Genomic DNA, 15,845 nt, shown 5'->3' on the forward strand with positions numbered 1-15,845 from the left:
AACCCGGGGGACCCCCTTATGGGAGCCGGCATTCCACAATTAATGGGAACTGAGCCCCTACTGGACACGAGAATGCAAGCACGGCTCGACGGTGCCATTTTGCGGCAGTCTGCGGCCCTAGCCCTTCAGGCTCTGCTTAGACTGCCGGAGGCGGGGAGGGTCGAGCCTTCGTTTACCAGCATTATACAAAAAGTCAATGAACCGTATATACAATTTGTCGACCGACTCCGAGATGCAGTAGACAAACAAATTGACAACCGTTAGGCGAAGGAGGTGCAAACGAGTCCTCCAAGCCCTGCCAGAGGGTTCTACGTTGGTACAAATGATCGAAGCCTGCAACTGGGTTGGTTCGTTAGAACACCAGACCGCCGCCTTGGCCGGGGCTTTTGCTGCAGCACTGCAAGTGGGGAACAGGCGATGTTTCCGCTGCCAGGCCCCGGGACATGTGGCAGCTGAGTGTCCTCAACGTGGGATGAAGGAAGGGGCTGGTAATGTCCCCCCTCCTGGTGCCTGTCCACGGTACGGGAAAGGGTGGCACTGGGCCGCTCCAAATTTAATTCAGAGGGTCAACTCCTGCCACCTAGACAGGGAAACAACAAACACAATGCGGGGCAGGGCCGCGTGAGGACAAAAATGACCCGACCTTTCAACACAGGCAGTCCCTCATCACGGAATGTACCACCCCAAGCAATGGTGACTGCTGGACCGCAACCGACATCAGCCACGATGTCCACAACCTCACCACTGACTGTGTCACCATGGACTCCCTCACCACCAAAACTCGAGGGAGTGCTGGATTGGGTGTCTCCACAATAAAATACTATACTCTTTGGAATGATCAGGTCCACAAAATACCCCTGAATGTCAGGGGACCCATAGGGCAGGGGTGTAGTGCTCTTTTGTTAGGTCGCTCGAGCACTACCTTAACCGGCCTTTTTTTACTCCCTGGCATGATTGACTCTGATTATGAAGGAATAATACAAGCGATGGTGTGGACTCCCTCCCCACAGGTGCTCATACCTCAGGGAACCAGAATCGCCCAATTAATCCTATTCAAAGACATAATACCTTGCGCAGAGCAGCGGACATGACACGACGCAGGGTTTGGCTCAACAGGACAGCCATCAGTTCTGTGGGCATCAGCTATCTCAAACCACAGACCGACGATAACCCTAACTCTTTATCACCCAGGAGCAAACCCTCCAAGTACACCCCTAACTGTATTAGTGGACACTGGGGCGGACATCACTGTGATTTCCTCTCAAGATTGGCCAAAGAGCTGGCCATTGGACTCCGTTGCTAAAGGCCTTGCAGGGGTTGGTGGCGTCTCTCAAACTTTTCAGAGCCAACACATGCTTACCCTTAGAACTCAGGAAGGCTCGACATATAACGTCCGACCCTTCATCGCGCCTATATCCATCAACCTGCTGGGAAGGGATGTCATGGGCCAAGGAAACTTTCGTCTCAGCTTCTCAGAAAATTTTCAGTAGCGGCCATTGATGAGCGACCTCACCTGAAACTCACCTGGCAGACGGATACCCCAGTATGGGTGGATCAATGGCCACTCCCCACAGAGAAGGTCGCCGCTCTTCATGAACTTGTCTGGGAGCAGCTGCATCTTAGTCACATTACCCCCACAACCAGCCCTTGGAATTCACCTGTATTCGTCATCAAAAAGAAAAGCAGCAAGTGGCGACTCCTTCACGATTTGCACCAAATAAACCATGTCATAGAATGGTTAGGGTTGGAAGGGACCTTCAAAGGTCATCTAGTCCAACCCCCTGCAAGGAGCAGGGACATCCCCAACTAGATCAGGTTGCACATGCCGGCACTCTTGCCAGCAAACCAACCCAGGACGCACCGGAGCCCCGCCCCGGGGAAAGCAGGGCATCACACGGATACCGTCAAGCTAAGCCTTCAATTTAATGCTGCGCAATACAGGGTTAAATACCCGTACACCTGCTACGCACGCGAACGCACCCGCCCCCTGTGCCCATGGATCTATCCGTGCCCGCCACGCACCTGCCCCTGCGCCCATGGACTTATCCATGCCCACCACGTACGTGGACGCACCTGCCCCCTGCACTTGTGGACTCATCCGCGTCCAGTGCGTGAATCGCCACGGACCGCCCCTCCTGCATACATGCAGCCCTGCTAACGTTACCCCACAGCCCAGAGTCTCATCCAATCCGGCCTTGAACGTTTCCAGGGATGGGGCTTCCACGACCTCTCTGGGCAACCTGTTCCAGTGTTCTACAACCCTCATTGTAAAAAATTTTTTCCTAATATCTAATCTAAATCTACCCCCCTCTATTTTAAAACCATTACTCCTTGTCCTATCGCAACAGGCCCTACTGAACAGCCTCTCCCCATCTTTCTTGTAGGCCCCCTTGAGGTACTCGAAGACCGCTATCAGGTCTCCCCGGAGCCTTCTCTTCTCCAATGTCATAGAAGACATGGGAGCACTCCAACCCAGCCTGCCATCTCCTGCCATCTCCTGCCATGATCCCTAGAAACTGGGACATTGTGATTATTGATCTGAAGGATTGTTTCTTTACCATCTCATTGCATCTGGACAATGCCCCTCGATTCGCATTCTCTATCCCAAAACTCAACCGGAGTGAGCCAATGGACCGATATCATTGGACTGTATTGCCGCAAGGTATGAAGAACTCTCCTACCATCTGCCAAGCATATGTGGTCAAGGCCTTGCGACCAGTGAGACAACAATTCCCTAAGACTTATATCTATCACTATATGGATGATATTCTACTCTCTAGTCCGACGGATGATTTGTGACAAAAGGTGTTGCCTGCATTGCAGCACGAGCTGCAAAAATGGGGACTCCAAGTTGCACCAGAAAAGATTCAAACAGAAGCGCCGTGGAAGTATCTCAGCTGGAAAATATTACAACAGAGCATTCAACCTCAGAACATAGCCATCACCATGAAAATCAGAACCCTAAATGACATAAAACAATTATTAGGCAATATCAATTGGATACGCACACAATGTGGAATTGACAACAAAACACTGGCGCCTTTATTTGAGCTGCTGAAAGGGGACACTGATATTAATGCACCACGACAACTTACTAAAGAAGCTCGAGTCGCATTGATGCAGGTAGAACAGAAAATCTCCGCACAACAATGCCGACGACGAGCAAAAAATTTACCGATCCAACTTTACATATGTAATCAAAGCCCACAGCCTCTAGCCGTCATTGCCCAATGGGATTCAGCTGCTTCAGACCCACTGTTGATACTAGAATGGGTGTTTTTACCCCATCAGCCCACAAAAACACTTGCAACCCGCATTGAAATGTTCGCCGCCCTGACCAAGAAAGGCAGAGAACGTATTTTAGAACTGGCTGGAGAGGAGCCGCAAGTTATCGTTATTCCCATAACCAAGATGTACCTGGATTGGTGCCTCCAGAACAGTTTAGAGCTGCAATCAGCCCTCTCAGAATTCGATGGTGTCGTGGTTTTGTTAGTGAGGGGGGGCCTAAGGTGGTAGCTTCTGTACGAAACTGCTAGAAGTCGCTCCCCTTTGGTCAGTGGACTCAGCCAAGCCTAGGGCGGACCTGCTGCTGGCCAAGGCCGAGCCGATTGGTAGCAGAATGTCCCGTGATAATGCCTCTGCGATAACGTATTTAAGAAAGGGAAAACAGAAAAAAAAAAGAGAGAGGAAAGAAGATGTGAAGAAGCTGAGCGGGGGCAGAGGCGCAGAGGGGGAGGCGCAGGCCTCATGGGCCTTGCAGGCCTCACCCTCTGGCCTCCCGCCAGGCAGCCGATTGGGCCCAACTCGGTCCAGCCCAGCCGCAAGAAGTGGAGAGGAGATGAGAAGTGAATAAGATGTAAAAAGATCCTGAGAGACATCTACTAGCCTGTTGTGAGGAATGGCTGCAGACGCCAAGGTCAGTTCAGAAGTGAGGGGGAGGAGTAATGCGGCTCCTGGCCAAGATTCCCCTGCAGCCTGTGGTGACGACCATGGTGGAGCAGGTTGTCCCCCTGCAGCCCATGGAGGTCCACGGAGGAGCAGAGATCCACTTGGAGCCCGTGAAGGACCCCGTACCGGGGGAGGTGGATGCCTGAAGGTGGCTGTGGCCCGTGGAGGGCCCGCTGGGACAGCTGTTCTGAAGGGACTGAACTCCGTGGAAGAGATGACCCACGCCAGAGCAGTTTCAGGAAGGACTGTGGCGTAGGGGTGGGACCCCACGATGGAGCAGGGGAGGAATGTGAGGAGTTCTTCCCCCAACCATGAAGCAGTGGCGTGAAACAACATGTGATGAACTGACCACAACCCCCATTCCCTCTTCCCCCCTGTGCCGCTCGGGAGGGGAAGGTAGTAGAGATAATGTTAAGCTTGGGAAGAGGGAGGGGTTGGGGGAGGTTATCTTGTCCCCTGTCTCATTCTCCTGCTAATTTTAGAAATAAAGGAGTGTTTTTCCCCAAGTCGAGTCTGTTTTGCCCATAACGGTAACTTTAAGAATTTCTCCCCGTCCTTATCTCAAACCTCAAGCCGTTTTTCTTATATCATCTCCCCCTATTCTCTCGGAGGGTGGGGGGAGCGAGAGAGAGACTGCGTAGTCTGGTCCCGATCGGGGCTGAACTACGACAGGCAGGCAGACAAAAATCATCGCTGCCTCATTTTTGGCACCTGGTGTCACCGCTGCCCAAGCCCTAGCAACACTTAACAAGTTAGGGTGATGGCTTGCCAAACAAACTAATGCTACTTCCGCTGCAGTAGGTGCTCTTTTGACTGACATTGATTCTGTAAGACATGCATCCTTGCAAAATAGAGCCGCTATTGACTTTTTGCTTTTGATTAATGGCCATGGCTGTGATGAGGTGGAGAGCATGTGCTGCATGAACCTTAGTGATCACTCCCAAAAGATACACCAACAAATAAGAAAGCTTCAGGGCTTGAAGAACTGCTTAACTACCAGCTCTTTAGGTCTCAACTCTTGGCTTCAGGGACTAGGTATAACGGGATGGCTTAAAGAATTGGTCAGGCTTGGATTGATCTTGCTTCTTGCATTTGTAGCCATTATAGTTATAATACCATGCTTGCTACAATGCCTGCAAAGAATGATTAACAACTCCCTACGGACAACCTGGCTTGTAGAAACAAAACAAGGTGGAATTGTGGGAGATTCAGAGGCCTACATGGAGCTAGTTAATACAGCAGTGAGATAAGGTCAGGAGAAGGACAAACGCAAGGACAAAAGGCTGTAAACAAGTAAGAATGAGGATGTTGAAACAATGTTGAAACTAACAAGAGGAACAGGATGGAAATATCACAACCAATCAGACGCAAGAATGATCAGGGCATAACAACCAATCAAAAACATATAAACCTGCATGCTCGACACGTGAACAAGGCAGCAACTATATATTGAGATGCACAAGAACAATAAAGGGTCTCCATTCCCCATCAGCCTTGGAGTCCATGTCTCATTTCCTTCAGTCCTCTATCTGAGGAGGTTGTTGCAGGAATCCCGAATCTCGGTACAACTTCTTGTAGCAGTGCTTTAGTTACCTCCCTAGCTTTATTCGTTCAGCAAGGGAATGCTTCTGGCAGCCTGTGAAAAGGTGTCTGTTAGGACCAACAGATATCAGAACCCCCCTTTTCTTGGGAGTTCTGAGAAATCAATTTGCCATTGCTGCCCGGGATAGTTTCCTTTCCCTATTTGTCCGAGTTGGGCTTTAGGCCTTTTCTTAGGATTATTCTGCAAACATATTTCACACTACTGTGTCACTTGTTTAACAGTAGTGTAGAGGTTCAGGGCAGCTATATGCTGATTCAAGTATTTATACAATGCTTCAGCTCCCCAATGGGATTTTCTGTGTTCTGCCATAACTATGGCCCACAATAATGCAAATGGAATTATTATTCTGCCTTGTGGAGTCTTTGCCCACCTACCCTTCTCTATTTCTCCACCTAAATCTTCAATTAATTTTCAATCCTCTTTGGAATACTTGGGTTCACAATCAATTTGTATTTTACCATCTGGGACCAAAGACTGCACCTCTAATTTGCCCCTCTCAGCCGCTCTTTTGGCTTCCGATCCATAGCATTGCCCAATTCCTGAGTGGCATTTCCTTTCTGATGAGCCTTGCAATGCATGATAGCCACCTTTTCAGGTAGCTGCACTGCTTCCAGGAGCCTCAGAATTTCTTCAGCGTGTTTTATATGTTTCCCTTGGGTGGATAGGAGTCCCCTTTCTTTCCATATCACCCCATGGGCATGGACTACCCCAAAAGTGTATTTGGAGTCCATCCAGACACTAATCTTCTTGTCTTTAGCTAGTTCCAATGCTCAGGTTAAAGCTATTACTTCTGCCTTTTGTGCCGAGGTATTTGGGGCAAGGGCTCAGGTTTTGTTACCTGATCCATAGTGGTTACCTGTTGACGTGGAAGTAACGGACACTGCTGATGACCAATATGATCAAGCAAATGCCAATTTATTGTTGATACATCCCGGTTAATATAGCCCTTCTAATTCCGTATCATGCGCAAGCTCTCTACTAATTGGTTAACTATATCATGCACGCGCTCCTAGCTAAAATATGATTCGTTAAGTCTCTATGTTCACGCGCACGGCTCTCTCCACCTGCACCCTGCTTCACATTCAGCCCCCAGTCACGTATGCCAGCTGTTTTCCTTCTTCTCAAGGTTGCTTCGTTTACTTTCTCACAGGAAGCTTCATTACTTTCTCACAGGCGGCCTCATTATTTTCTCACAGGTGGCTTCAGTATTTTTCTTACAGGCAGCTTCAGTACTTTCTCACAAGCGGCCTTATCGATGTCCTTGAGGCCTGCTACTCAAAAACAAAACAATTCCATTCGGTCTGGATTGTTCACTAAGTGCCCCTGGCTCTCCAGGTATCCAACAAATCCCCTTTTTTGTTTTTGAACAATCCAGACCCCAGTCATCATACGTTCCATAACTTTCACAAAGCATTTTAAAATACACCCCAATATCATTAGTGCCAACAGCAAAGCCACTAATATTACCAGCCCATGTACTATCAAATCTTTTAGCCAACCTGTGACTCCCAATGATTTCAGCCAGTCCGAAAGTCCATTTTCCACTTGTATTGCATGCATGTTCCGGCATAACTCTGCCAACTGATAGTGTATTGATTTAGAGTGATCAGAAATATTCATGCAACACATACCTTCAAAATCTTCACATCCATGTCCATGCGCTAATAACAAAAAATCAACGGCTGCCCGATTCTGCAAAATAGCATGACGCATACTATCCATGTCTTCTAACAATCCCGATAACATGCTAGAGGTTAAATTCATTTGCTTTTGTGCCCAACAAGCTAATCTATTTAAGCTAGCTAAAGCTTTTGCAGATGCCGCCCAAGGAACAAATATAGATAATGCTATCCGCTCAGCTGTACCCAATAGGGTTAAATTGCCGTCACAGTTGGGAGCTAATACTTTTAGTGATCTCCTTGCTCGAGTACGATTTCGCAATACTTTCATAGATGGAGCAAACATTATCAATTTTCCAAAATAACACGGTCCTCCTATAGCCCCTTTTGGCACTCCCGACCAGGCCCGATCCCCACAAATTAAGAAGTATCCCGGGGGTATGGCCTTGGCCGTGTCATTCACCCAAAGAGGCATCTTTGAACCTTTGATTTCTGCTCCCACTGCTCCATTACAATAATCTCCTGAGCTGTTTTGATAAGTATACACAGGTTTTCCTTGGGCGTCAGTCATTTTACTAGTTACATCAGTCCATTGGTTCCTGTTCCATGCTGTGTTTACCCCCCTTTCTGTAAAAAGGGGACCTCCCAGCATAAAACAAGACCCTGAACCATTTAAGGATCCCATTAGATCTAACTCTTGTGGATCCCAAGGCAAACTGTGATTTAAATGCCTAATCACCAATGGTGCAGCTATTCCAATTTGATTGCTATTCCCAGAACAACACACCGGTTTCTGTCCAGGGCGGAGGCTGGCACACTCCATCTTTGCGTGGCATGTTTGATTCACCACAGTCTCATTCAAAACAGTGTGATTATTGACCCATCCTTTCCAGTCATCCGGATTCCAATAGGGAGTACCAATCAGACACGTACGAAAAGGATCAGCAGGAGTAGCCATTGACACACAAAACGATGATTGGTTTGTAATGTTGGCAAATGTCAGCCACATGTTTGGTCTGGGGTCAATACGATGTAAGTCTACAGTCTCACCAACACACCCAGTTACCAGCATCAGGAGGATGATGATGATGCATCCTGCTGTCCCAGGTCTTCCTTCCAAGGTTTCACCCATCGACTTGGAACCCATCGTGGACCTTCGTCTGTCAAAACACAAACATAACCTCGACCGGTCATTTTCACTTCTGCCGGACCTCTCCATTCCCCAGTTTTTAAATCCTGGTACTGCACCTTCACCGAATCACTTTTCTGCAGTCCAGATTGCAATGACATATGATGAATTACAATTGGAGGAGATTCACGGTCTCCTGTTAATCTCAGATAATTTAGCACATAAAGCGCTTTTGCAAGCCTTTCAGAGGGTGCTGGCTCTCCCCCTTTTTGTTTTTGCAAAAGCGATTTTAAGGTGGCATGTGCACGCTCTACAATGGCTTGGCCTGTAGGGGAGTGAGGAATACCTGTTACTCTGCAAATACCCCATAGTTGGCAAAAGCGTACAAACGTTTGTGAAACATATGCAGGGCCATTGTCAGTTTTGATTTCTTGAGGAGCTCCTAGTGCGGCAATGGCAGCATGCATATGCTTCAGAACATGTTTGGCTGTTTCCCCTGTTTGAGCAGTGGCCCATATCGCACGCGAGTAAGTGTCAATACTGACATGCACATACTTCTGACGTCCGAATTCTGCAATACGAGTAACATCCATTTGCCATAATTGCAAGGCGCCTAAACCTCGAGGGTTGACCCCAAGGCCTAGACCAACTCCCGATTTTTGACAAGCAGGGCAGGACTGCACTATTCCTCGAGCATCTGAGAATTTTAAATCAAATTGTTTCGCTAGCACTTTAGCAGATTGATGTAAGAAATTATGAGATAAACGAGCCTGCTCAAACAGGTTAACTGTTTGATTTTTCCATGCAGCAGCGACTAGCTTGTCTACTATGTTGTTTCCTATAGACAAGCCTTGGTTAAACTGATGACTGCGAATGTGTGTTATAAAATAAGGTTCTCTGCGTTGATTTAGCAAAAACAACAGCTGCATCAATAACATATACAAAGTATTATTTTTTACTGTTTTTATCATGGCACGTTCTAAACGCTGTGTCGTGCCCACCACATATAATGAATCTGAAACAACATTTAGAGGCTCATCATGCCACTGTTGAAAGGCCCACACCACTGCTCTCAGTTCAAGCGTCTGCAGGGAGTCCGTGATGTAACCTGTAAGAATTTGATGATTCCATTGGTTATTACTGTACCAAGCGATGGCAGCTCGTTTAGATTTCCTCCCAGCACCTGTAAATACTGTGAGTCCTTCTACTGGTACTTCCGACCTGCGAGGGGCTTCCTCAAAGTCTTGATTTTGCAACAGTGACAAAAGTTTGGCTGAAGGATAATGATTAGTTACAGCACCTGGGTAGTCAGCTAAAGCGACTTGAAGCATCTCTGAAGTTGCTAACAGCCAGTCCAAATAATTTTGAGCTATAGGTACAAATAGCCTTGTAGGTTCTTGAGCTGACAGTTCCAAAATCCTTCTTCTGCCTTTTATAATCATGTTAGCTAACAGCTCGACCCTTGTACAAACTGTGTTTTTGGGTTGGTAAGATAGAAATACCCATTCCAAAATTCTAATGTGCTGTTCTTCTGCTTGCACTATGAGCCCTATTAAATGTTGTCGCTTGGGTGACGAATTAACAATCAAAAACTGTAAAGGTAAATCATTAATTTTTCTTTGTGTGGTAGCTGTTAGAATTTTTTCTACAATCTGGTCTAACACCTGTTTCTGTTCTACTGATAAAGTTCGCCGTTCATTGGGTTTGGTCGTAGTTCCCAACAGGGGCATTAAAGGAGCTAAATCATCATTAGTGATTCCAGTGATGGATCTTACCCACTGTATGTCTCCCATCAATTTCTGAACATCTGAGAGGTTCTTAATGTCTGTATGAATTTGTATTTTTTGCAGTCGCACCGTGCTTCCAGTAATTACCCAGCCTAAATATTGCCATGGGCCTTTACACTGTACTTTTTCAGGGGCAATTTTTAGTCCTTTTGGCTCGAAAGTTTTTATTAACTCTTGTAATATTTTTTCTGCATTCATTTTTTCGCCTGCTATTAAGATGTCATCCATATAATGATAGATTAACAAAGACTGATGCTCTTGCCGAAATGGCTGCAGAGCCCATGCGACAAAATTCTGACACATTGTGGGAGAATTTTTCATGCCTTGGGGTAGCACCACCCATTGATACCTTTTAGCAGGTTCCTGCTTGTTAACTGCTGGTACCGTGAAAGCAAATTTTTCTGCGTCATCTGGATGTAAAGGAATGGTGAAAAAACAATCTTTTAAATCAATAATAAGTAAATCCCAATTTTCAGGGATCATTACAGGGGAAGGTAATCCCGACTGTAAAGTTCCCATATCCTGCATGACAGCGTTTACTGCACGTAAATCATGCAGCAGTCGCCATCTACCCGATTTCTTTGGAATAGTAAAAACGGGGGTGTTCCAAGGGCTTATAGATGGCACAATATGACCTGCTTCCAATTGCTCATGTACTAGGCTCTGTAATATTTGCAGCCTATCCTGCTTTAGCGGCCATTGGTCTACCCACACTGGGGTTGCCGTCGTCCAGGTGAGTTTTAAAATAGGCTGCTTGACCATGGCCGCCCCTAAAAAGGCTGGGTTACAAGCTGGGCTTTCATTTGGGACAGCACGTCTCGACCTAAAAGAGCTATAGGCATGTGCATTACATACGGCCTCGTGGTAACTACTGTACCATCTTGAAAATTAAATGACACTATTGATTTACTGATCATCGTGCACTGTGCGCCTCCCACCCCTACCACAGTGGTAACTGCCGGTACCAATGGCCAATTACAGGGCCACTTTGTTGCAGGAATAATGGTAACATCTGCACCCGTGTCAATTAGCATCGACAGCGCCAAGGATTGTCCATTAGGATGTTTAATTGTGACCTTTTCTTCTGGCTTTCCCCTGGCGATATCGATTGCCAATAAGACATTTGGCGCGCCGGTGGACCCAAAGCCTCCCCGGCCGCGGACAACCGAGTGTGCCCGAGGAACACATGCATGAAACGGTACCAATTGTGCTATCTTTGATTGTGCTGGTATGGTAAGGGGTGGTGTTAGTGTATACACCATAATCTTTATTGTCCCGCAATAACCTGCATCAATAATTCCAGGCACTATAAATATGCCTTTTCGAGACACTGATGAACGGCCTATAAGTAATGCACTTAACCCATGCCCTAACGGTCCTTGCTGATCAGAATCAACTAGTTGAACCTCTGAAGTTGTTAATGTCACATCTACTGCTGTTGCCAAGTCCACTCCGGCACTGCCGACTGTGGCGGCCGCGCAGCGGTCCAAGCACCCTGTACTTGTGTCGTTGCGCGTGGGTGGAACGCGCTCCGTGCCCTGTTTCTCGATCGCAAACAGTCCTTAGTGAAATGACCCAATTTGCCACAACTAAAACACCTTTTGTTCTTTCTCTTTGCCTGCTTTTTTGGTACCAAGGGTTTAACTGCTGCACCTACGACAGCAGCCATGACTGTAGCCTTTTCTTCTTCTACCATTCGCTCAGCAGCTTCCAGCAGTTGCCCTGTACTAGATCCTTTTGGCAGCACACTAAGGGCTCTCTTAGTTTTTTCATTAGCATTATTAAAGGCAAGCATATCTAAGAACTTTGCTTTCATGTCATCATCCAGATCAGGGTGACCCATTATTGCAGCGTGCAACTGATCAATAAATTTCCCATATGGTTCTGTGGGACCTTGCCTTACTGACGTAAAGGCAGGTCCAGACTTTTCATCGTACACCCTAGCAAGCGCTCTATAAGCCAAATCTTGGCCCAGTTGTAACACTTCGGTAGCAAATTGCATTTGCCAATCAGTACGTGTAAAGGGTCCCGCTCCCATCAGCATTTGAGTTTGCACCCCGAATAATGGATCACCCTGTTGTCGAGGAGTTGCAGTTGCCTTATCACAAGCAGTCTGCCAGTGCTGAAAAAACTGCAGCTGTTGTGATGGTAGCAAAAGCATCTGGACAATCATTCTAATATCATAAGGAGTTAACAACTGTGACAAAAAAATATGCTGCAACACAGATTGAGTATATGATGATTTTAGCCCATACTGAGTAACTGCATTTTTAGCTTCCTTCAATATTTTCCAGTCTAATGCCTGCCACACACCTCTCCCTGTATTATCAGTCACAACTGGAAATGCCATGGGAAAAGGCTCTCCTTCTATCAAAGCATCTCGAATCACCTCTTTCCACCGTGCTATCGGATTCAAATCCCCGGCCCCTCCCGCCGGCGTCCCTTGTAAAGGTGCAAAAGGACTGATCTCACCCGATGGTCCGTTCGGAACGAATAGGTTGGACGCTGGCAGGTCTCGATGTGGCACAAGCGAAGGAGTTGACAAGTTTCCCAGCGACGCTTCTAGGCGAACCTCTAGGGCTTCCAGCCTTTTTAGCGTCTCTTCCAGCTGTGCGTCCTTCGAGCCGGATGAATGTTCATCCCCCTCCTCCTCACGCCGTGGTGGCAGGGAAGAAGGTGGTAACGGGGGATAAACCGGAGCTGTCGGTGTCGGCGAAAAGGCTCGTGACTCTGAGCCTGCACTGGCGCAGTGTGGCAGGGTGCCTGGCAGTGGTACATCTGGTGGTGAAAGGCTTTCGGCAGTTTTTCCTTCTGGTGCTTGTATATCTATAGTTATAGGGGCTGTGGCGGCAGCTCCTGCAGTCCTTGCTGGGACTCGAACCCCCCCACCATCAGCACGAGCCGGGGCGGCGGCAGGGCTCGTTAAACCCGAGAACAGCATGCTAGTAGCAGAGGTGGACCCGCCGGCTGGAGTTAAGGCCGCAAAAGCAGATGCGGCAACTGAACACTCGGCTTTCATGCTTATCAATGTTTCGTTAATTAGCCTCCACACGGTGGAGAGTTTGCTCGCCTCCTTTGATCCCTTACTTGTTTCATCCCACAGCTCTTTTCCTATCTTTTCCCATGTCGGGAGTTCAAAAGCATCATCAACTGTGGAGATTAATTCCCTTTTCTTTGCCCACTGCAGCAAAGCTTCTAGGACGGCCGAGTCATAACTCAGTCCTCTCATAGAGAGCATATGTTGGAGGAGCTTAACCACTGCTGACTCCTCTTTGGTCAGTGTGGACCCCATCTCCTCCCTGGCCGCTCGCCTGGCCAAGACGAGATTCCCTCCGTACCTTTTGTACCTTTTTGCACTATAGCGACTTCCCGAGTGCCGGGGCAGCACTCGCCTTCGACCGGCTTCCGCCCCCTCTTCTTTTCCTATTTCGGTTCCGTCGGGATGTCCAACGCCGATCTGAGGGTCCCTGTTCGGGCGCCACCTGTTGACGCAGAAGTAACGGACACTGCTGATGACCAATATGATCAAGCAAATGCCAATTTATTGTTGATACATCCCGGTTAATATAGCCCTTCTAATTCCGTATCATGCGCAAGCTCTCTACTAATTGGTTAACTATATCATGCACACGCTCCTAGCTAAAATATGATTCGTTAAGTCTCTATGTTCAAGCGCACGGCTCTCTCCACCTGCACCCTGCTTCACATTCAGCCCCCAGTCACGTATGCCAGCTGTTTTCCTTCTTCTCAAGGTTGCTTCGTTTACTTTCTCACAGGAAGCTTCATTACTTTCTCACAGGCGGCCTCATTATTTTCTCACAGGTGGCTTCAGTATTTTTCTTACAGGCAGCTTCAGTACTTTCTCACAAGCGGCCTTATCGATGTCCTTGAGGCCTGCTACTCAAAAACAAAACAATTCCATTCGGTCTGGATTGTTCACTAAGTGCCCCTGGCTCTCCAGGTATCCAACAGTTACCGCATACCCTGCTTTGCGGATGCCTTGTCGAACAAAGCTGCTTCCATCTGTGTACCAAGAGTCTTCAGCATCTTCCAGCGGCTCCTCTTTCAGGTCCGGTCAGCTGGAATAGACTGCTTCAAGCGTTTCCAGGCAGTCATGTGATAGTGGTTCTCCCGTGGTTCTGCTGAGGAAAGATGCTGGGTTGACAATGTTAGTAACCACTATTTCCACATCATCCTGTTCCACCAGAACGGCCTGGTATTTAAGGAACCTTTGTGGTGAGAGCCAGTGCCCTCCTTTTATCTCTAATACTGTGGATACAGTATGAGATATCAACACTGCAATCTTTTGGCCTAATGCCAATTTACGTGCTTCTTGGATATTTAGCACCAATGCTGCTATCGCCCTTAGGCAGCTAGGCCAACCTTTACTTACTTCATCAAGTTGTTTGGAGAAGTACACCACTGCCCTTCTATATGGCCCCAAGTTTTGGGCTAGGATTCCCAGGGCTATTCCCTGCTTCTCGTGAGAGAACAGCCAGAATGGCTTAGTAGTATCTGGTAACCCCAAGGCAGGGGCATCCATTACTTTCCTTTTCAGTTGCTGGAATGCTTTTTCTGCCTCTCCATTCCAGGTGAGGTCTTTTGGATTAGATTTCAACAGTTCACAGAGTGGCCTTACCAAGAGCCCATAGTTATATATCCATAGGCGACACCATCCTGTCATTCCTAAAAACGTGTGGAGTTCTTTAGCTGTCTGTGGTCGAGGAGTCTGACAGATGGCCTCCTTTCTTGCTGTTCCTAGGGTCCTTTGGCCAGCAGTTATCTCGTATCCGAGGTAAGTCACCTGCCGCTGAGCTACTTGTGCTTTCTGTGGAGAGACTCGATAGCCATTAAGTCCAAGGAAATTTAGCAGACTGACTGTCCATATTATACACAGTTCTTTCGTCTCAGTGGCTATCAATAGGTCATCTACATATTGTAATATTATTCCATTTCCATGTGGTCGCTCCCACCATTCCAAGTCTTTAGCTAACTGGTTTCCGAAAAGAGTGGGGCTATTCTTAAACCCCTGTGGTAACACAGTCCATGTCAGTTGTGTCTTTCTTCCAGAATCAGGGTTTTCCCATTCAAATGCAAAAAGCAACTGGCTTTCTGGGCTCAAGGGCAGGCAAAAGAAGGCGCCTTTCAGGTCCAATACCATAAACCAGGCCAATTCAAGTGCCAATTTAGTTAATAATGTGTATGGGTTTGCTACGACAGGATACAGATCTTCAACAATTCTATTCTGTTCTTCTTATCTACAAGGCCAGTGACTAGTTTTTTGTGAACCTCTGTTGAAACAAGTCATAAATTCTGCTAACAATGTCTTGTATCTTAAAGCTTCTCTTCTCACTCCCATGGCTTTCTTCCAACGAGCATGATTGTATCCTTCTCCCAAGGTTGGTTTCTGTTCACTGACGCCGTACTGGCTCGAGAAATACCCACATCTCCCCCTTCTTTGTTTATGAAAAAGGCTTGTTTCAACGCTTTATCTATTAGAGTCTGCACACATTTCAACACACACAGAATACAGATCAAAATACATAAAAAAATGAATAAGCATCCTACACCTATTTGTAATAAGCTTTTTATCAATCCACTTAAGCCCAATCCACCTAAAAGATTTCTGAATATATCAAAACCATCACTTTGTTGCACTTTCTGTACTCCTTTTTGCAAGTTTTGAATACTTTTGTGAATAGATTCTGAATAATCAGACAGATTCATGCAGCAAAACCCATCAAAATCCTAACAACCAT

General features: G+C 47.1%; 1 protein-coding gene across 1 annotated transcript; it reads right to left on the reverse strand.

Moving 5' to 3' along the window:
• Positions 1–6,375: 6,375 nt before the first annotated feature.
• LOC147596735 (endogenous retrovirus group PABLB member 1 Env polyprotein-like) lies at positions 6,376–7,645 on the reverse strand. Its single transcript, XM_086769629.1, has 2 exons — positions 6,943–7,645; positions 6,376–6,407 (listed from the first exon to the last, which is right to left on the reverse strand). Exons 1-2 carry the CDS (start codon positions 7,643–7,645, stop codon positions 6,376–6,378), a joined length of 735 nt encoding a protein of 244 aa, XP_086625755.1.
• Positions 7,646–15,845: the final 8,200 nt, after the last annotated feature.

This window comes from Chlamydotis macqueenii, chromosome W (assembly GCF_036417535.1).
Source record: "Chlamydotis macqueenii isolate bChlMac1 chromosome W, bChlMac1.mat, whole genome shotgun sequence".
Classification (NCBI taxonomy): domain Eukaryota; kingdom Metazoa; phylum Chordata; class Aves; order Otidiformes; family Otididae; genus Chlamydotis; species Chlamydotis macqueenii.